Here is an 18,257-nt window from a genome sequence, read left to right as displayed (position 1 = left end):
GCAAAAACTCACAAAAATTTTTTTTGAAAATCCAACAAATTGGAATAAAATATAAATTTTTATTCTCTCTCTTTCAGAAAATTAATAACAACAAATAAATAATTATTAAATTTTTCCGAGTCACCACAATAAACATCCATGCGGCCTTCGGTGACCAGAAAAGAAGGCAAATTTCAAAATCTAATCCATGCAAAACTAAAAGTAAATTTCAAAACAAAAACATAATCATCATAGTTTTATCAACTACAATCTCACAACTCCTTACTAATGTTACATCATTAGACTATTACATGACGACCAAGAAACTCTTCAGCGCTTCAAGTCACCAGAACTTTCTTGTGTCCCTTGGTCCATAGCTCGACGGTAAAAGAGGCCCCAGATGAAGTAACTATTGTTTACCGCTATTAAAAGCATTCAAGGAAAAAAGTGTACCGTTACAAATTTAAAATGTGATGAAGTTATGAAGCAAAAACAAGGAATGATATAGTAGCCAGAAATTGTAACACTTGTAAACATCAATTAATAAACAAACTTGTCATGAAATAGTATAAGATCAATGATGCAAAATTTATGATGCTCACTTTGAGAATCAGCCGTCAGGATTGTTGATGGAAACATCAGCAACTCTATACCGTCAATATGAGCATGCATCATCAAATCATTATCTGCCATGCCTCTTAATAGTTCAGAGTACTTCCCATTTGCCCTAAAAGAATATAAGAAATGGCTTAAAGAGTTGGAGCAATATACCAAAAGTCCGGTACAAGAAGTCTAGAATTACCTTTCATCTCTGGATGGATAAAAATACAGAGCGATGTCGTCTCGGTTGGGGCATGACTCCTGAAAAATATCAGGATGGCATTTTGTACGAGGAAGCAACTGGGAATGCAGTTCTGGGTTCATCTTCTTCGATAATTCAAAAGCGTTGCGAGAAACTATTGCAGATAAATGAGCGGTCATTTTTACAGACAACCTCTTCATACCATCAACCTCCATGATGCCACTAAAGAAAACAAAAAGAAAGAAAACCACACTTAGCATTCATGCTTATTGCTTAGTAACTGAAGTTTAGTCAGAAAGCAAGCATATGAAGGAGAACCATACAGATTTCTGTAGGTTCAAGAATAAGGATTTGGTTTGGTTTGTTTCCGGTCTCTGTTAACAGCCCACAAAACACCCAACTACACCGCTTTATTATTATACTGTCTCTCAAGTCTCGACGAGGAAAAAAGAATACATAGATTTACCAGAAGCTTCTTGAAAACTAATTATAAGACCAAATAAAGCATGGCATCTTATGCTGGATAAAGGTTTACAGACTTCTTAAATGAGCTTTTACTCAACTCATAAATGGGCTAGGTAAAACATAAGTACCGACCGTATAATAAACAAACAAAACTTGAGCAAAGAAAACCAGCAGAAACGTATATAAAGAATACAGTCGGCTTAAATTTACCACAATGTATAGACAGAATAACAATATGCACATGACTTTAATGCTGACTAACCACCATGCACGCTCTAATGCAGGAGCATTCTTCGGGAATAAATAAGTAGGCACACTAGTTTGCTTACTGCCTTCTCCACTCTTAGGGCTGCAATGATTGGAAGCCGTCTGAGATTGAACACCTAATCAATCAAACATCAGGAGTTGGGATTATTTCATTTCTTGGATATGGTATTGAAACATAATTGACCTTACAACTAGCTTTAAAGCTTTTCATATAACTGAACTTCAGTGATATTCATGATCATAGGCATTTAATATTATGTATAAAACTTCGCCAAACAGAAGCGTGTAGACATGGAGACATTTTAATGAGAACTTTATTAGCAAAATGTTGCTGCAGGAACTGGGTAATCACCTTTAATGAAGCATTATCTCAAGATCAGCATAAAATTAAGCTCAAAAAGTACTTTATCACAGACATGTAGTGTTCAATACATGAACTTCCATGGAAGAAATATAAGAGAAGAATTGAGTCGGAGCTGTATAAAACTTCCTGGACATTTAAATAACTAGCGAGTCCACTTATGCACATAGCCAGTATGGGGAGTGTGGTGACTAGAACACTCAGAAGGTTAAATGTTCATTACAATACACCAAAGCTCATCAGGGCCATATAAAAACTTTTTAGGGATCTGTGCTAAATTTTAACATATTAGCAATTAAGAATTTGATGTTAAATTTATTTAATAATTTAATAAAACATTAACAATTAAAAGGTTATTAAACCCTTAATAACAAAAGACATTATTGATTAGTATTATCTATTTTCTCCTTCTCTATCTAATAATTAAAGATTCAAATTAACTGCATACATATTTTTAATTCCTTTTACATGAGAAACTCTTCAAAAAGGGGTTAATTATCAATTAGACCACTCGCTTCGTTTCAATATATCAAGTGGATCACCGACAAATTTTTGGTCTCATTTGCACCACTCATTTCAAATTAAATTATATCTTGATAAATTTTTGAGAAGTTAGGTCAGAATAAACGTTTTTGTTAAATTATATGACATGAATTTGATGTGAACTTCTGCACAAGATAATGTGATGATAAATAACAAAAAGAAAAATCCAAAATTAGATTAGAGAAATTTACACAAATAGAGGTTAACTTCAATTGGAAAAGGAAGGAAAAAAAAACATGTTTGGTTAGAAAAAGCGAAGTAGTAAGAAAGAGATATACTTATTCAGAAAAATTTTAATAGTCAACTTTTTACATTTATAATTTTTTAAAAATTAATAGAATGCAAATGTATTTTAAATTAGTGATGCAAACGAGACCAACTAAGCTTTTCTATTTCTTAAATTTCTTGATCCTATATAACAAGTTACAAATTACTTAAAAAGACTTATCAACAAACATACAGCCCGTATCAATAAAGGAGTAAAAAGGAGCTACAGAGAAAAAATATATGAAAAGTGAAAATATAAAGTGGTACCTATTGAATTGTTACTGGTTCTAGTTCTACTAACTGGAGAAGGTACCACATCTCCACCGCCACATGCATCGACAAAATCAAGTCTAGAGACTGAGCCCTCAGTTCCTGCATGATGCACAACATTGAAACTATCATCCAGGAAGATAATAAAAAAAAGAAAGAGTAACATAGAATCTGGGGCAAGCAATTATTTTAGATCTAACCACTATAATGGCATATTGTCGAAATCTGGTCAGCAAAAGTAACTCGCCTGCGGCGTCCATCTTGTAGTGCTTCTGAGGTTGACCTTCTTTTACCTGCAGGTTGTATAAGTGGACAGTCAAGAGTTCGTTTACAGACGGGCAATGGAAAAACTGCAGGTTGTATAGTAGTTAAGAGGTCATTTACGGATGGGCAACAGATGGGAATCCATAGCAACGTTTAAGAGATCAAAAATCACGCTATATCTTTTCTGAGCTAATGCAATGACCTTGGATCCTCTTGACAGCCTCTGCCTCTGTACTGATGAAGATGAAACTAACAAATTCATTAAGACATGACAATATCGTATATGAAATATTTAAACCAAGAAAAAGATTGGAAGGATAAGTATAATACAAACTATGAAAGGGCCGTCTCCAATAATTTGAGGCCCAATGCTAAAATGTATATGAGGACTTATTTGATGAATAAATAATATATATATATATAGGGTCTTACTCCGGTACAAACTCCTTACTGTACAAACGTACAAACCAGTGATTATGACACTAATATTTAGTGATTAGCAGATTTTAATTTAACAAATACACATACATCCATCACCACCGCCACCACAATCACCTCCAATCACCACCACCACGACCACCCCACCCACCACCACCACCACCCACCACCCACCACGACTGCCCAGCGCCACTCTCTCTCTCTCTCCACCATCCACCACTGCCCAGCGCCTCTCTCTCTCTCTCACCACCAACCACCACCACCACTGCCAGCGGCTCTCTCTCTCTGGTTGTTCGCTCACCGATTAGTGCTATACACACACAAACACACACATTCACCACTGCTTTTCTCATCTCCCTCAATCGTGTTTCTAGCACTGCTCTCGCGCCGGCGTCGTGGCTGCCGCCGGCCGCGCTGCACCACCACTCGGCTATGCCGCCCCGTAAGTGCTCCCCTCCCCTTATCTCTCCATCAGACCCCCCACTAGATTTAGTGATTCTGTTCAATCATTTAGTGATTCTGTTCAAGTCATTTAGTGATTGTTTGTACGTTTGTACACTAAGGAGTTTGTATTTGAGCACCTGCCTATATATATATATATATATATATTTATTTATTTTTATATGAAATTTTCCAGTTAATTTGTTATTACAAAAAATTTCAAATTACAAGTCTTAAGAAACTTTATTAAAAGGTTTAAATATCTTAAATGCCACTGAATGTAAGAGTTAACAGAGCTAGAATAATATAGTGTGATTTCACAAGTAAATCTCCACTCCAAAATTAAATTTTTTAATTTTCAATAAAGATTACATAACAAATTTGAGGTCACTGAGCCGCACAACAAGTTAACAGTATACCACAAATCTAGAATAGGGCACACATTCCATAGACATGTGCATAGATCTATAAACATAAATTTTAATTAATGGTGACATACCTTAAAAGAGATTACACCAGATGCGTTAAACACACTCGTATCTTTTCTCGGTCACACTTGAATTGAGAACATCAAACAAACAAACATACAAAATTAACAAATCAGTTAGCTATATGTGTCTGAAAACAAAACTTTCTGTAATAAAATAGATCTGATTAGAAGCATAACCCAATTGGCACAAAAACTATAGATACATAAAACATTCATTGCTACAAACCATATATTAGACAACATAGATAGGAGGAAATAACAGAAGAGGACTATTTTAAATTCTGGATTTCAATTTTGTAATCACCTTGTCTTAGAGATATCACTTGTTGACACAATGCTAAGCCTTTGACGCAGCGGCGGCTCCAGAAATCCACTAAGAGGGGGGCTTCATTTGTATTAAAAAAATTATAAGATTAGTAATTTTCGTATAATTACATATTAGTAAATTGGTATTTTTTTACTAAGATGGGCTAAAATTTTAGGAGAGGGCTTAAAAATAAAATATTTTAACCCGCCTTAGCACCCCTTCTAGATCCGCCACTGCTTTGAGGAGATGGTGTAAATGATTAAAATGGTGACTCATGAGTTAAAGATTTTTAATTATGTTTCCTTAGTGTTGCCATATTTTAAAAAAAATCTTCGATGATGTCGAGAAACTATCTCAAGGAAAAATTAAAATCCATTGGTTGACAACAACTATCCTACAAAACGGTTTTGTATTACAACAAATACCCAATTGGGCTAAAATAAGTAATTTAAAAGAGTGTTGGATATTCTTTTGGTGCCAGTTTTACATCAGTTTTATCTATTCCCTATAAATCAGAACTATATTTATAATTGCTTACCTAAATATGGGTCATCTTTGCAAAGTCGTATCCAACTATCCATCCTCAACATTTTGCAATAATACCAACATTCCAAGTTGGTATCCCTGATTTCCAACCTTTCACGACCTTTAATACATCAAGATGGTAACAAAGCAAAACATCAACACATTTATTAGCCCAAACACCGTGCCTTTTTTAATTCCTAAAAACCAAAAAAAAATAAATAAGTATTTGTATCTTGAGTACGTCGTCCGAAACCCAACTCTAACATAGGCCCGAAAAATCAATAACTCCCCGGTGGTCTTCTTTTGAAAACTCACAAATACATTATAAGAATTCCTAGATATACATTGATAGAGCCATAATTTTTACCCAAGTGTCATAAACAAAATACCTAGATTGTTAAACATCACAATTTCACCAAAAAGTTATATTCAAATCCATACATAATAGTTCATTGTAAAAGTAGATTTCAAACAATATCTTATCTTCAATATTTTTTAAAAAACCGGAACCTTTTAACAACTATGATATAGTTTTAGTAATATTTTTAATATGTGCACTTATTTAGGTATAATATACGATATGATGTTTTCTTATGAGGTTTGGTATTGAAAACTGTAGTTGTTCCCTGCAAAAGCTGAAAATAAAAAAAATACAAAATACCATGATTTTTAATATATTTGTATAAGAATACCACTTTTCAAATTAATGGCCAAAAAATACCATCCTATTACCCTCTTTGAGAATGGGTAACTCAATTAATTCATATTTGATGTCTTTAATTTTTTGATCGGGGATAATTGATAATGTAGACAACGACGTTAATGATTGCTGGTGTTGAATAACTTGTGAATATATATATATATATATATATATATATATATAGAGAGAGAGAGAGAGAGAGAGAGAGTCTTACTCTAATAGAAACCTCGTTATCCTGGAAACTAAAAACCCATCTCAAATATCACTAAATTCTAAAGCACATATCACTAATACATACACCTTCTTCTCCATCTTCCCTGCCATCTCCATCTTAACCTCCACCTCCATCTCCGCCACTTCCACCTCCGCCTGCTCCACCTCCACCGCTGCCTCCTTCACCTCCGCCTCTTTCACCGCCACTGCCGCCTTTTAATTGCAACCCCAGTTATCTTTCCACGGTTCCGGCGAAGCTACACCGCTTGAAACCACAGCTTCATCCCGTTGTCTACCTCCTCCGCATCTCAGCTGCCTCATCTGCCGCCCTGTTTTTGCCTCATCCCATCCCTTCTATGCTCCCGCCCTTCCATGTCCACCTCCTCCGCTATCTCCACCATCGTTATTACTCTCAGAATCGATAACAAGCACAGATCTAGAGTTTTCGCTGACTCCTGGAGTTTTTCACTAATTTTTGCAACACATATCACTAAATTCCACAGAGGATATGACTAAATTGTATTGAGAATATCACTAACTTGTATTGGTTTCTAGTTTTTATTTTAAGAGTGGTTTCTTTTTGATCATGAGCCTATATATATATAATTGCTCAAATACAAACCAAGAGATCCTACCTCTTAATGACATCACCCACCCTCCATATGTCATCACCCCCACTCAATTCATCCCGGACCCACTAGAGGCTCGCCAAGGCTCTGCACAGGCCTTAGACAGGCTCCAAATAGCCTTAGGGGCCAATACTTGGCCCCATCATAATCCTACTAGGCCCCACCCCAACCCTACTAGGCCCTGTCTAGGCCCACCTCGGGGTCATTCCCCGGCCCCAAAACCTTTTTCATTCTACTTAATTGTATTGGTTTGTATTTAGTTTGTATTTTAGTGGTTTGTATTCGAGTAGGAACATATATATATATGTGTGTGTGCGCGCGTGCGCGCGCATAAATGAAGGTGGGTGTAGTATATGGTAAATGTTTAGGATTACAAAAAATGAAATTTGAAGAAGGTTACCCATTCTGAAAATGGCTATCACAGTCACCCATTCTGAGAATGTGTATCAGCCTTTTTAAAAAGTAAAAAAAAAATATGCGATACCAATTTCAAGAATGCGTATCTTGGGATACCCATCTTAAGAATGCACATCAGAATGGTATTCTTGGCCATCTCCCCGAAAATGGTATTCTTGTTAAAAAAAAGTTAAAAGGTGGTATTTTTGTACCCGAAAATAACACTCGAGGACTTGCTTTCTCTAAAAGCTTTGAAACCATTTTTACCTATTTTTCAAAGTTGGCTGCAACATCAATACCAAACAGTTTTTATATTCCCATTGCTATCAGAAAGGGTATACCCTTTGCTACTAATCATCTTATCTTAAACTTTGTATCCTAAAATGTATCATCTCCTCTTTCACTTGCTTTTGTGTCATCCTTGTTCATCTTTTGTGTTACACATATTTAGCCGGATGTTCAATGTGATTCCAACAACTAGGAAGATGCCATGATAGAGGAACTAAATGCAATTGAAACATAATGATACTTGGGAGCTAACTGCTTTTTCAGCTCGAAGGAAATCAGTAGGTTGCATATCGGTGTTCACTTTGAAACAAAAACCCTAATAGGTTTATGAGTTAATTGCAAATTGCACCCTAACACTTGAGACCAAACTCACTTTAGTATACATACGTTTTGAAACTGCTCGCATCCCCTTACTATTTTGAGCGCTGCAGTATACACCCTTTTTATCAAAAGTTAACGACGCCGTTAAAAAATTAAGGGCAAGTGTGGCATAAAAAAACACACAAATCCACTAATTATCAGTTGATACAAGGTTAATATCCAAATAATAAACACCGTTCAAATCTCTTGTTCTCCCCTTTACTCACCCCTAAATTGATTGCTTTTAACCCTAAATTGCTTGCTACTTTTTTTTAACCCTAATCACTTGCTAACTATACCTCAAATTGCTTGTTATCAGCAGGCAAGGCAAAGACCATATCTTGGGCAAGCTTCCCTTTGGATCTGTAACAAGAGTGCACAGGAGATATGACCGGAGGTTCACCATCTCCGAAGGGTTCTCATCATCGTCTAATTTAATGTTTGATTATGGCTTCTTTTCTGTCCCCCCGTTAGAGATAAATTAAATCGAATTATGTTAGCATCGTCTGAATACTAATTTTGGCCATTCTGTTGTTCCCATGTCATATAATAGTACAAAATGCAATTTCCGAAAGTATTTATACTAAAGTGAGTTTGGTCCCAAGTGTAGGGTGCAATTTACAATTAACTCTAGGTTTATTGATAGGCACAAAGCAAGATCTACGGGCCAAAGGGTACATTCAAAATTACGGGATTAATTATAAGAAACTTTTGATCCACTAGCAAAAATGGCTCTATTTAAGACTTGATATCATGTGCAACCAAATTTGGATGGAAACTTCAACAACTCGATGTTAAAAGTGTATTCTTACATGTGGAGCTAGAAAGAAGAGGTCTCATTCCACCTAGTGCTGCAGCAACCATCGTGAAAATATGTAAACTAAACAAGACCATTTAAGGATTAAAACAATCTGTGACTCTCCAAGGGTTTGGTTTGGCAAATTTCAGAGGGCAACGGTTAATATGGTATTACAAGATATTTGTGAAAAGCAATGGTGAAACATTAGCGTGTTGACTATTTATGATGACAATATTGTAATCACAGGGAGCAACAAATAGGTAGAGACACATGTGAAATTGCAAACGTTAAACAGAGACTTATCTCTGAGTTTGAAATGGGGGCCTTGGGAAGACCTTGGCATTGAAGTCTAGGGGTATCTAACTTTTACGACAGAATAATGTGCTTGATATTATAAATGAAACAACTATGCTTGGATGTAGACCTGCAAATTCTCTTATAAAAGTGAATCATAAGCTTTGCGGAGATGTGGGTAACATCGTTGATATAACTAAGTATCGACGATTAGTGCCCAGATATGGCATATGTAGTGAGTTGTAAGCAGTAATCACACACATGCACGATCCTCATCAAACTCATTTAGATGCAGTTTATATGATATTAAGGTATCTTGGAAAGGGAGTGGTGATAATTTTCTCGGGGTTAAGGGGTATATAGACGTAGAGTGGGCTAGATGTCTAGATGATAAACCTTCCACTTCAACATACTGGACATTTGTTGGAGGCAACCTAGTTACTTGGTGAAGCAAGAAGCAAACGGTAATTACAGAATACAAAGTCATTGCTCGAGATGTGCTTAAATTACAGTGGATCAGATTGCAAAAACAGACTTGCATCGGCCTCCCCTATAAAGTTGCATTGAGATATCAACACAATCAAACTAAACATATCAACATTGATCCACATGTCATCAAACAGATGATGAATAATGATATCATTAATATTTAATTTGTAAGATCAGAAGATTAAATAGCTGACGTATTAACCGCTTAGGTTGAAAAATGCTTCATCCTCCCATCGGAAAGTTGGGCATGAGTGATATATAGGCCCTGTTTGGGAATTGGCGGTTAGCGGTTAGCTGTTAGCGGATTGAATTAGCTGTTTTGACTAGCTGATTGAATTAGATGTTTTGACTAGCGGATTGAATTAGCTGTTTCTCGTAAAACTGTTTGGTAAATAGCTGATTGATTAGCTTTTTCTGACACAAACCAAAACCACTAATCCAAAAAGCTCCTCAAAGTAGCTTTTTGGATCCAAACCTCTATTTCAATCCGCCAACTACCAAACACTAATATTAGCTTATTTTGGTGGTCAAACCTCTAAAGCACCTCAAACCTCTAATTTTACACCAAACCTTTAACTTCCAAACAGGACCATAGTGTTACAAACTTAAAATGATGTAACCATCAAGAAGTCAGCTATCTTATGTCATCATTATTGTATGCTATCTTAGGGACTAAGTGTTTCACCCTATATATTAAGTTCCAACCTTCTCTTTGTATAACACAACTGATAATAAAATAAGCATATAATCTATCTCATTTCTCTGTTTATATGCACTGTATATATTCCTGCTATAGTTCTATCTATATAACAGTCTATACCTGACCTTATATGTGTACAAGCAAATATATTCTACTAGTATAATATAAAATAATCCTACTTATATAGTTACCACACACTAATAAAATAGCTAATCAATTATAATCAATTTATCTAATACACAACTTAATCTATTAATTTCTTTATCAAAATTGTTGACAAAAAATTCACGAAGCTCACCTTGAGAATCTGCTGCAGGATTGTTGATAGAAACACCAGTAACTCTCTGCCATCCATACATGATTGCATCAGTAAATCCTCATGTTCCATGTATTTTAGTAGTTGAGAAATACCTCTTCTTGAGCTACAAACAGAAGAAATATGCTTAAACCCACAGAGCAATCTACTAGTAGTCTTTCATAACAAGTCTAAATTTACCTCCTCAGGTTGAATAAAAACACAGAGCGATACCGTTCCTCTGAGGGCATATATATCGAAAGATAACAGTATAGCATTCACTAGGAGGAAGCATCTTAAACTGCATATTTAATTGTTCTTCTACAAATATTCAAAATATTCTCTTTACCCTCTAAAAAGTAAAAGGAATATCACCTAATCACCCCACAGTCGAGTTCCTCAATGATGCCACTGCAGTCTACAGAAAACATACAATGCACTTTACATTCTTTCTTAGTCACCTATGGTTTTTGTGAGAAAATAAGCATGTGAAAACAAAAAGACATGCAAGTTTATTTAAGCACACTCCCAACTCAATTTCAAGAAGCACAGAAGTAAAACCTGCATCATAAGTGTACATGCAAAGTAAGGGTTTGATTTAGTTTGCTTTTAGTCTCTGTTAACATCCTACAAATCACCCGTTTACACAACTTTATGTTTTCAATAGTTACTCATCCATGTACGTCATAAATATTAAACATGCTCCATTCCTATTTTTTTTAAAGATCAATACAACATAAGATTTGAGTAAATGCCTTTTTTACCTACTCGGCGTCTTGTACATTCAAGTTTGAGGCTGGTCATGCTCATGAATTACTATACAACCACAACCACAACCACAACCACAAGTCTGTTTTTAATGTTTGTGAACCTCTCTTTAGCGTAACCAACCATCCTTCATCTGTACCTAAAATTAGTTTTCAAAAAGTTTCTGGTAAATATACTTAATATGTTTCCCATGTTGAGAAATGGTACACGGGCATTACCAACTAAACTTCCTTTGGTAATCCAACCTTTTCTCTCCTCATTAGAGTTTATAATTTCATCTTCTCCGTCGTCCACCTTGTCATTTAATTCTCTGGATTGAACCAAGATGAAGAGCATTGTTTCCTGTCTAGTCTCCACATCTCTTTCATGTTGAGCAACGCACTCAAGTGAGAATGAGGACTAAAAAGATGTATATTAAGAAATTTGTTATGAAGATAGAAAAAGGTATGGCTAGAAGAAAAACTCAGTTGGTAGTACCAATGGTTTATTGGTAGTACTCGTGCTTTATACCGTCTCTCAACAAGGACCACATAATATGTAGATTAAGCATAATCTCAGAAAAACTTATTGGAGGAACAAATGAAGAATGGTAGGTATCCCGTGAGAGATTTGTAAACAGGTTACACGGGTTTCTACACAACTCATAAATGGGATGGGCAATACAAAACCGTTGAGTGTATATATAAGTATAACAACAAAACTTGAAATATGAAAATCAGCAAAAGCAGATGCAAACAATAATGTTTCTTAAATTAATTGAAATGTATAGGCAGTATAACAAAATGCAAACAGGTTTATGCTGAATTCAGCTCCACAAGCAATCTTTCGCAGGACCATTCCTGTGGAATGAATAAAGTACAAAACACAATCAACTATCAAGATTCATGAGTTACTGTTTGCTTAATTTTTGGATATGGTACAGGTACAATTTTATTAACTGATCGAGCATAGAATGGAAACTATAATTTACAGACTATAGCTGTGGGAAGTGATAATCAGTTTCAATGAAGCATATCGCAAGCTTACAAGAGTACTTCATGTTTCGTGTTAAATACATAAAATTTTGAGTGCAAAAAGGAACAGGGCATGCACTGTTGGGCCAGAGACAGCCAATAACTGCACAGTATACAAGTAAAGCACTTCCTAAACATTTGCAATACTAACAGATCCACTTATGCTCAACATCATTGTGGGGACTAGTACACCCAGAGGGAGACGTGTTGATTAAAATTCAGTAAAGGTCATTTCCGTTCTGCCCTATGACCAAGCTTCATTAAGAAGTCTTTTGCTCCTAGATAACATCTTAAAACTACTTATAACTTAAAAAACTTTTTTCTAAAAACATCAGGGTCATACCAATATAGGCTAAGAAAAAGAGTTAAAGAGAGAAAATAAATAACAGGTCTAGAAACATGTTACTTAGACTCGGCTAGAAGTGTCGGACATGGATACATGTCTATGTCTCGGACTCGGTAATATTCTGAAAAATTTACATGTTTTTGGCCTAAAATAAGTGTCCTAGTCCAAGTGTCTATGTCCGAATGTCGAGTGTCCGACACGGGTACTTCTAGACAAAATGAAGAGTCCGAGTAACATAGATTTCATACCCATTGAATTGTTACTACACCCTGTAATAATGGTAATGATAAACTGTGTTCTCTGTTGTGCATGCTATTAGTTCTACCAACTCGAGAAGATATGTCGTCTGCACAATCACATTTTCCTTAACCGCATCAAGTCTGAAGATAAGAAATTTGGCATAAACTTGGAGACCACTTTTGTACCTCCATTATATCACACACAGACGATCATCTTCATTTTCTTTTCAAACTCTTAGTGACACACATTTAGGCCTTTGAAAAAATGGCATACATGGTTGGAATGGCGGCTTACAAGTCAGAGATGTATTCTGATGTTGCCCTAGTGTTGCTATCTATAAGACCATTTCCACAATGATATTGGAAAATTACCTGAAGGATTGAGGAATTACCTGAAAAAAGAGTTTACATTTTTACCATTAGTTTACTATTTCGCGAAAACGTTTGGCAATATTATGGTTATTTTCATTTGGTTTTATACCCATTTAGCCTGATTTTATGGTCCAACACTCATTAATTTATCATGAGAGCAAGGCCAATGCAATGTTATATATGATTACACTGCTATAATTTCAAACCACATGTAAAAATTGACCACTACAAAGCAATTGCATACTTGAATGCAAAATTGCATAAATGCATAGTTAGTTCTGATTTGCAACTAAAGATTGATATATTCATACTTCCAAATCAATAAAGTACAAATTAGAAAAAAGAGAATAGTAAATACCATGAATGAAATAAGGCTAAATTTGGTGCGTTTTGTATTTAGCATTGAAATGATAGTTTTATTTTAGCATCAAGATTCACTTTTTGGTGTCATACTATGGCAATGGCTATAACCACTTTCGTATATAGCATGACTTGCTCTAAGTGATTCCAATGGAGTACAAAAAGAAATAAACTAGTTTATGAATATTGTATATTACGTGGATACAAGTGCATTGGTTTCATGTATTAATAGTTTACCTATATGCTAATCTATACAATTATTAGCATTAGTTTCTTATTACTATATTAATCAAATTCCAGATATGATGAATATATGGTTGTTCCATAAAGCAAAGAATTTTATTGTGTTTCCATTGATTCTTTGCAAGACAGATTTAACCCTAGTTTTCATATCTCAACGAGTCAACGTTGTCCCACATCAAATTGTTATAAAAATCCAACATTGACGCACTGATATATAGGTAATTTAGTTGTTAAATTTTTTGTACTTAATGTGGATAAAGTGTATTTGTTTTATGTAGTAATAATTTACCTATACGTTAATCTATATGATTATTAAAATCAGTTTCTTATTATTGTATTTATCATATCCTGATCAAATTAGTTAATGTTTGTCTAATAAATCCAATCATCTTTTGTGTTTCCATTGATTCTTTGCTGAAGAGGTTTAAACCAAGTTTTCATTTCTCATTTCTCAACCTTGTCCAATTAAACATTGACACACTCTTCTATCGAAACCACACCTTTTCTCATCACTACTAGCAATCCAATAAAGCCAGGGATGGTTCCCAGATCCCAGTACTACAAGTCCAAAAAACATGGCGATCTTTGTAAACTTTTGATCTCGTTCATTGTTGCGGTATGGTACATCCCTACATAAGCTAAGCAGCTCACCAAAAATTGTGTTCAGATAACATGTAATACGTGTTTGCGTGTATAAATCCAACAGCAGTCAACGGCACACATTTTTCATTTGGATTGTTTACTATGTGCACTAAGGGCATCCTCAAACAATCATACCCATATGATTATTCGTTTATCTCTCCCTTCTTTTTTATCTCTCCCACCAAGGTATAAGTACTAATAAAATATTATTTTTTTATAAATTTGGGGATGATTAATGGGAATATGTTGGAGTAAAACAACTTTTTAATTACCTATATTTAGGTAATCATTATTTTACTATATTTTAGGATACCAAAATAAGGTTTGCCCTTGAAGATGCTCTTAATTAGAGACTATGTCAGTTTCTTTTCTTTTTTTTTTTGTGTTAAATCTAAGTATAAGCAACAAACATTTTTACGACAAGTACATTAAATATAAGTGCATATATATACTTGTATTAACTAATATTATTTCTGTAAAAGTGCACACGCTTAATTGCACTTTCCATTTCATGCTTCAAAATTGAATGATGCAATTTTTGAATTCGCACGCCCGTGATAAGGCCAAGATAAATAAACGAATTAATCAATGAATTTTAAATGTACACCATGATGACAAAACATATATGTCAAATGAAATCATATGTTGTGGAAAAGATAAAAGCGACAATTCTGCATATTATTAAAAGTTATAATACTTTCAAAACAAACTTGGATGTGCAAGTTGATGATTGGAGTGTTTTCTCTCGAAATGATAACATGATACTTCCAATACAAGGAGAGATACAAGTTAATGATGTGGATATCCTACAACATGTCTAGGATTTTAGGCCTCTCTATGAAGATAATAGTTTGCATTGACTATCATTCCATTATGGTTCAATGGAGTCATTAAATTGTTACCATTGCCTTATTCTATTTAATTGCATTATTTGTTCGAGGTCACATTCCCATGCATATCCTTTTATATGGATTCATGATCAGGCTTTTTGAATTATAATTATTATTCTCTTCAAAAGAATCATTATTCGGTTCATGACTCGAGGTTGAATAAATTGAGAAGGGATAACGATGCAGAGCATGAAGTAATTAAATTAGTTAATTATAGTTTATATTTTGATTTGGATATAAATATATTTTTATTGTAGTATTTATTAGAAATATTTATTTTAGATTAAAGCTAACGATAATTTATGGGAAATATGGATAATTACAGGGCTCTACACACACACACACACACATATATTAATTGATCCTGTATAAATCAGTTTTTGATCATCATAAATTAGCAAAAACTTTATTATCTAAGGATATATAAGTGTTCTATCTATTATTCAAGGGGAGAATGATGTGGAACGGGAATAAACAATTAATATATATATATTATTAATTAGTTTATATTTGTTTAGCATAGAGACAAATAATGTATTTGTCTATATGTTTTATATGTGGGGTTAGTAGTTCATAATTAAGTAGTTTATTTATAATAAAGCCCAAGTGTTATGGGCCTTAGTCCATGAGGTTATTTATTAGGGTTTTTATTCCCTATATAAGCATTGTAATCCCCACATTATTACTTAGCTTTGATTATACATCTTTCTTGGGAATAATATTGATTATTTATTCTTGGGAATCGTATAATTTATTGCTTATTATCTTATAACTGTTTTTATTGCTTTAATCACTATTTTTACAGATCTGTCCAAGGCCCGATGCACATAAAGCATACAAATATACAAGAGAGAGAGAGAGAAGTTCCCCAGCCATTTCGGGTTAAGAAGATGTACATTGTTTTAATTAATAAATTAATGAAATTTTTTGCCCGGCTATACATTTCCCAAAAGAAAACATGAAACAATAAGGTATTTAAGAAATCTCCAGAGAATACAAAATAAATAAAAGATACCTCATATACAAATGCCTATGGACTTGCCTGCAAAAGTATAATCAACATAAATTTTCTAGATTAATAGTCTCTTATGAGCATGCTTGTTAATATCCTCTCATCACTGCAATTCCTATGTTTATTAAGTTACGTGTAAAAGTCCTAAAACGGTGGACTTCGTCAATCAACCATAATGATCATGACTGTCAAAACATATGTTAGACACACTCATTTGAAGTGAATTTTGCCAGCCAGACAAGTCTAAATGATAGGTGAACCATGAATGTGGAAAGTTAATAAAGAAAATATATAGAGTAAATAGCCTAATTTCTGGAAATGCACGATATTGAGAAGTTAAGTTATTACTTGAATGCTATTCATGGTGTTACTCAAGTTCGGGCATGGAGTTTCGTACAAGACGAATCCAAGTGCCAAACTTGAAACTTTTATAATTGGGGACACTGTTACTCTGTTCTATTTTGAGTTATGGTGACACGGCATAATGTATTAATAAACATGTATACATATAAACTACAATAAAACTCAACTAATAATGGTTCTCCAAAGAACTTTTTAAATTAGGCCTATTCTAGTACTATATATCTTTTACATTCCTATCAATGGATCTGACACTGTGAAGGTCGTGTCCAACTGTTCGACATGGGTCTGGAATCAAAACGAAAGAGTCAGAGAAACATAGGCTCTAAATCTGTTTAACGAATGCACTGTTTGCCTAGTCCACTTTGGTACGAAAATGCCTCTAGCAAACATATATACTCACTCTACGAAAATCTCAGGGTAAAACACAAATCACAACTCTTTCATTCCGACACTCGCAGAGTTTGACACCATCAAAATGGCTAATTCAGCTGAACAAGCAACACTACAAAACTGTGCCAACTTTGAAAACATAAAGCAAACATACCACATGCATTATACTCGAAAGCAGCCATAAGCAGCAGCAAGCCAAATGTATGCAGACCTTATACCTGTTCCAAGGAGTAAAGGGAAGGAAATTTACAAAATCTCTACCAACAAACCTTTCTTCCAAAACCAGGTTAATACATTTTCAAGAAATTAAACCATATCAACTGAACACATAATAACACACTAATAAATCAACATGACACTCAAGAAATCAATGCCAAGAACACAAAAAAACTGCATAGATAGCTAAATTAATCAAGAACTCAGAAACCCATCAGCAGAAGTGATTAAATATGCATAAAAAACTAAAAATCAAATAAAACAGCAAATAATTTACAAGGGTTACCATAAAAATCTCATCTTGATGGCGAATGGTGATAAAGGAATTGACTGGGTGTCAATGGAGAGTAAACAAAATGGGTTGATTCTTTTCCTGACTACTTCACTCTCTACTACATTTTCTTGTATTGTTAACACAGTTACAGGGATTGAGGATTATCTACTTACATGTTTGAGCGTCTCAGTGAATATTCATTCAGACATAATTCTGTCATAATTCTATGGCGTTACAAAAACTATAGAAATAAAAATAAATTTGATAGAGCACGATTGGATAGGCAAGTGGCGGGCATATCCTCTATTGTCCCGGACACCCGGGTTCGACTCTGGCTCCTGCATTGTCCAAAAAAAAAAAATTTGATAGTTTATTTATTTTTATAAAAAAATAAAATAATTCGATAAGTACCTATCTAGCTATCTCGTAAAATAAAATTTTCTTAATAAAAATATATATAATAACTTATTCAAATCAAAATATTATATTACTTTAATTATGAACAATTGAAGAATTTGTGATATGGTAAATATATATTTGTTAATAA

General features: G+C 34.2%; 1 protein-coding gene across 21 annotated transcripts; it reads right to left on the bottom strand.

The window, feature by feature from the left end:
- Positions 1-81: 81 nt before the first annotated feature.
- On the bottom strand, positions 82-17,944 carry LOC108202668 (PHD finger-containing protein 1). Of its 21 annotated transcripts, none has more exons than XM_017371172.2 (14): positions 17,723-17,943; positions 17,375-17,438; positions 10,784-13,340; positions 10,586-10,709; positions 5,433-5,540; positions 4,892-4,972; positions 4,597-4,652; positions 3,339-3,452; positions 3,155-3,247; positions 2,952-3,056; positions 1,509-1,629; positions 782-1,003; positions 582-706; positions 82-401 (listed from the first exon to the last, which is right to left on the bottom strand). In XM_017371172.2, exons 8-14 carry the CDS (start codon positions 3,361-3,363, stop codon positions 310-312), a joined length of 783 nt encoding a protein of 260 aa, XP_017226661.1. In that variant the 5' UTR covers positions 3,364-3,452; positions 4,597-4,652; positions 4,892-4,972; positions 5,433-5,540; positions 10,586-10,709; positions 10,784-13,340; positions 17,375-17,438; positions 17,723-17,943; the 3' UTR covers positions 82-309. The 21 variants fall into 21 exon arrangements, with proteins under 21 accessions (XP_017226661.1, XP_063940972.1, XP_063940967.1 ...); XM_064084902.1 differs by having other exon boundaries at positions 5,433-5,616; positions 10,958-13,340; XM_064084897.1 differs by having other exon boundaries at positions 10,958-13,340.
- Positions 17,945-18,257: the final 313 nt, after the last annotated feature.

The sequence above is a fragment of the Daucus carota genome, chromosome 9 (genome assembly GCF_001625215.2).
Source record: "Daucus carota subsp. sativus chromosome 9, DH1 v3.0, whole genome shotgun sequence".
NCBI lineage: Eukaryota > Viridiplantae > Streptophyta > Magnoliopsida > Apiales > Apiaceae > Daucus > Daucus carota.
This window is presented reverse-complemented; position numbering and strand designations above follow the sequence as displayed.

What these genes read in the sequence shown, in the direction of transcription:
- LOC108202668 (XM_064084900.1), bottom strand. Translation starts at nt 3,363, where the DNA reads ATGGATTCCCATCTGTTGCCCATCC. An exon ending in AACCAGTAACAATTCAATAG is followed by an intron (nt 1,630 to 2,951) that starts GTACCACTTTAT and finishes TTGATTGATTAG; the next exon opens with GTGTTCAATCTCAGACGGCT. An exon ending in CCTGACGGCTGATTCTCAAA is followed by an intron (nt 402 to 581) that starts GTGAGCATCATA and finishes TGCTTTTAATAG; the next exon opens with CGGTAAACAATAGTTACTTC.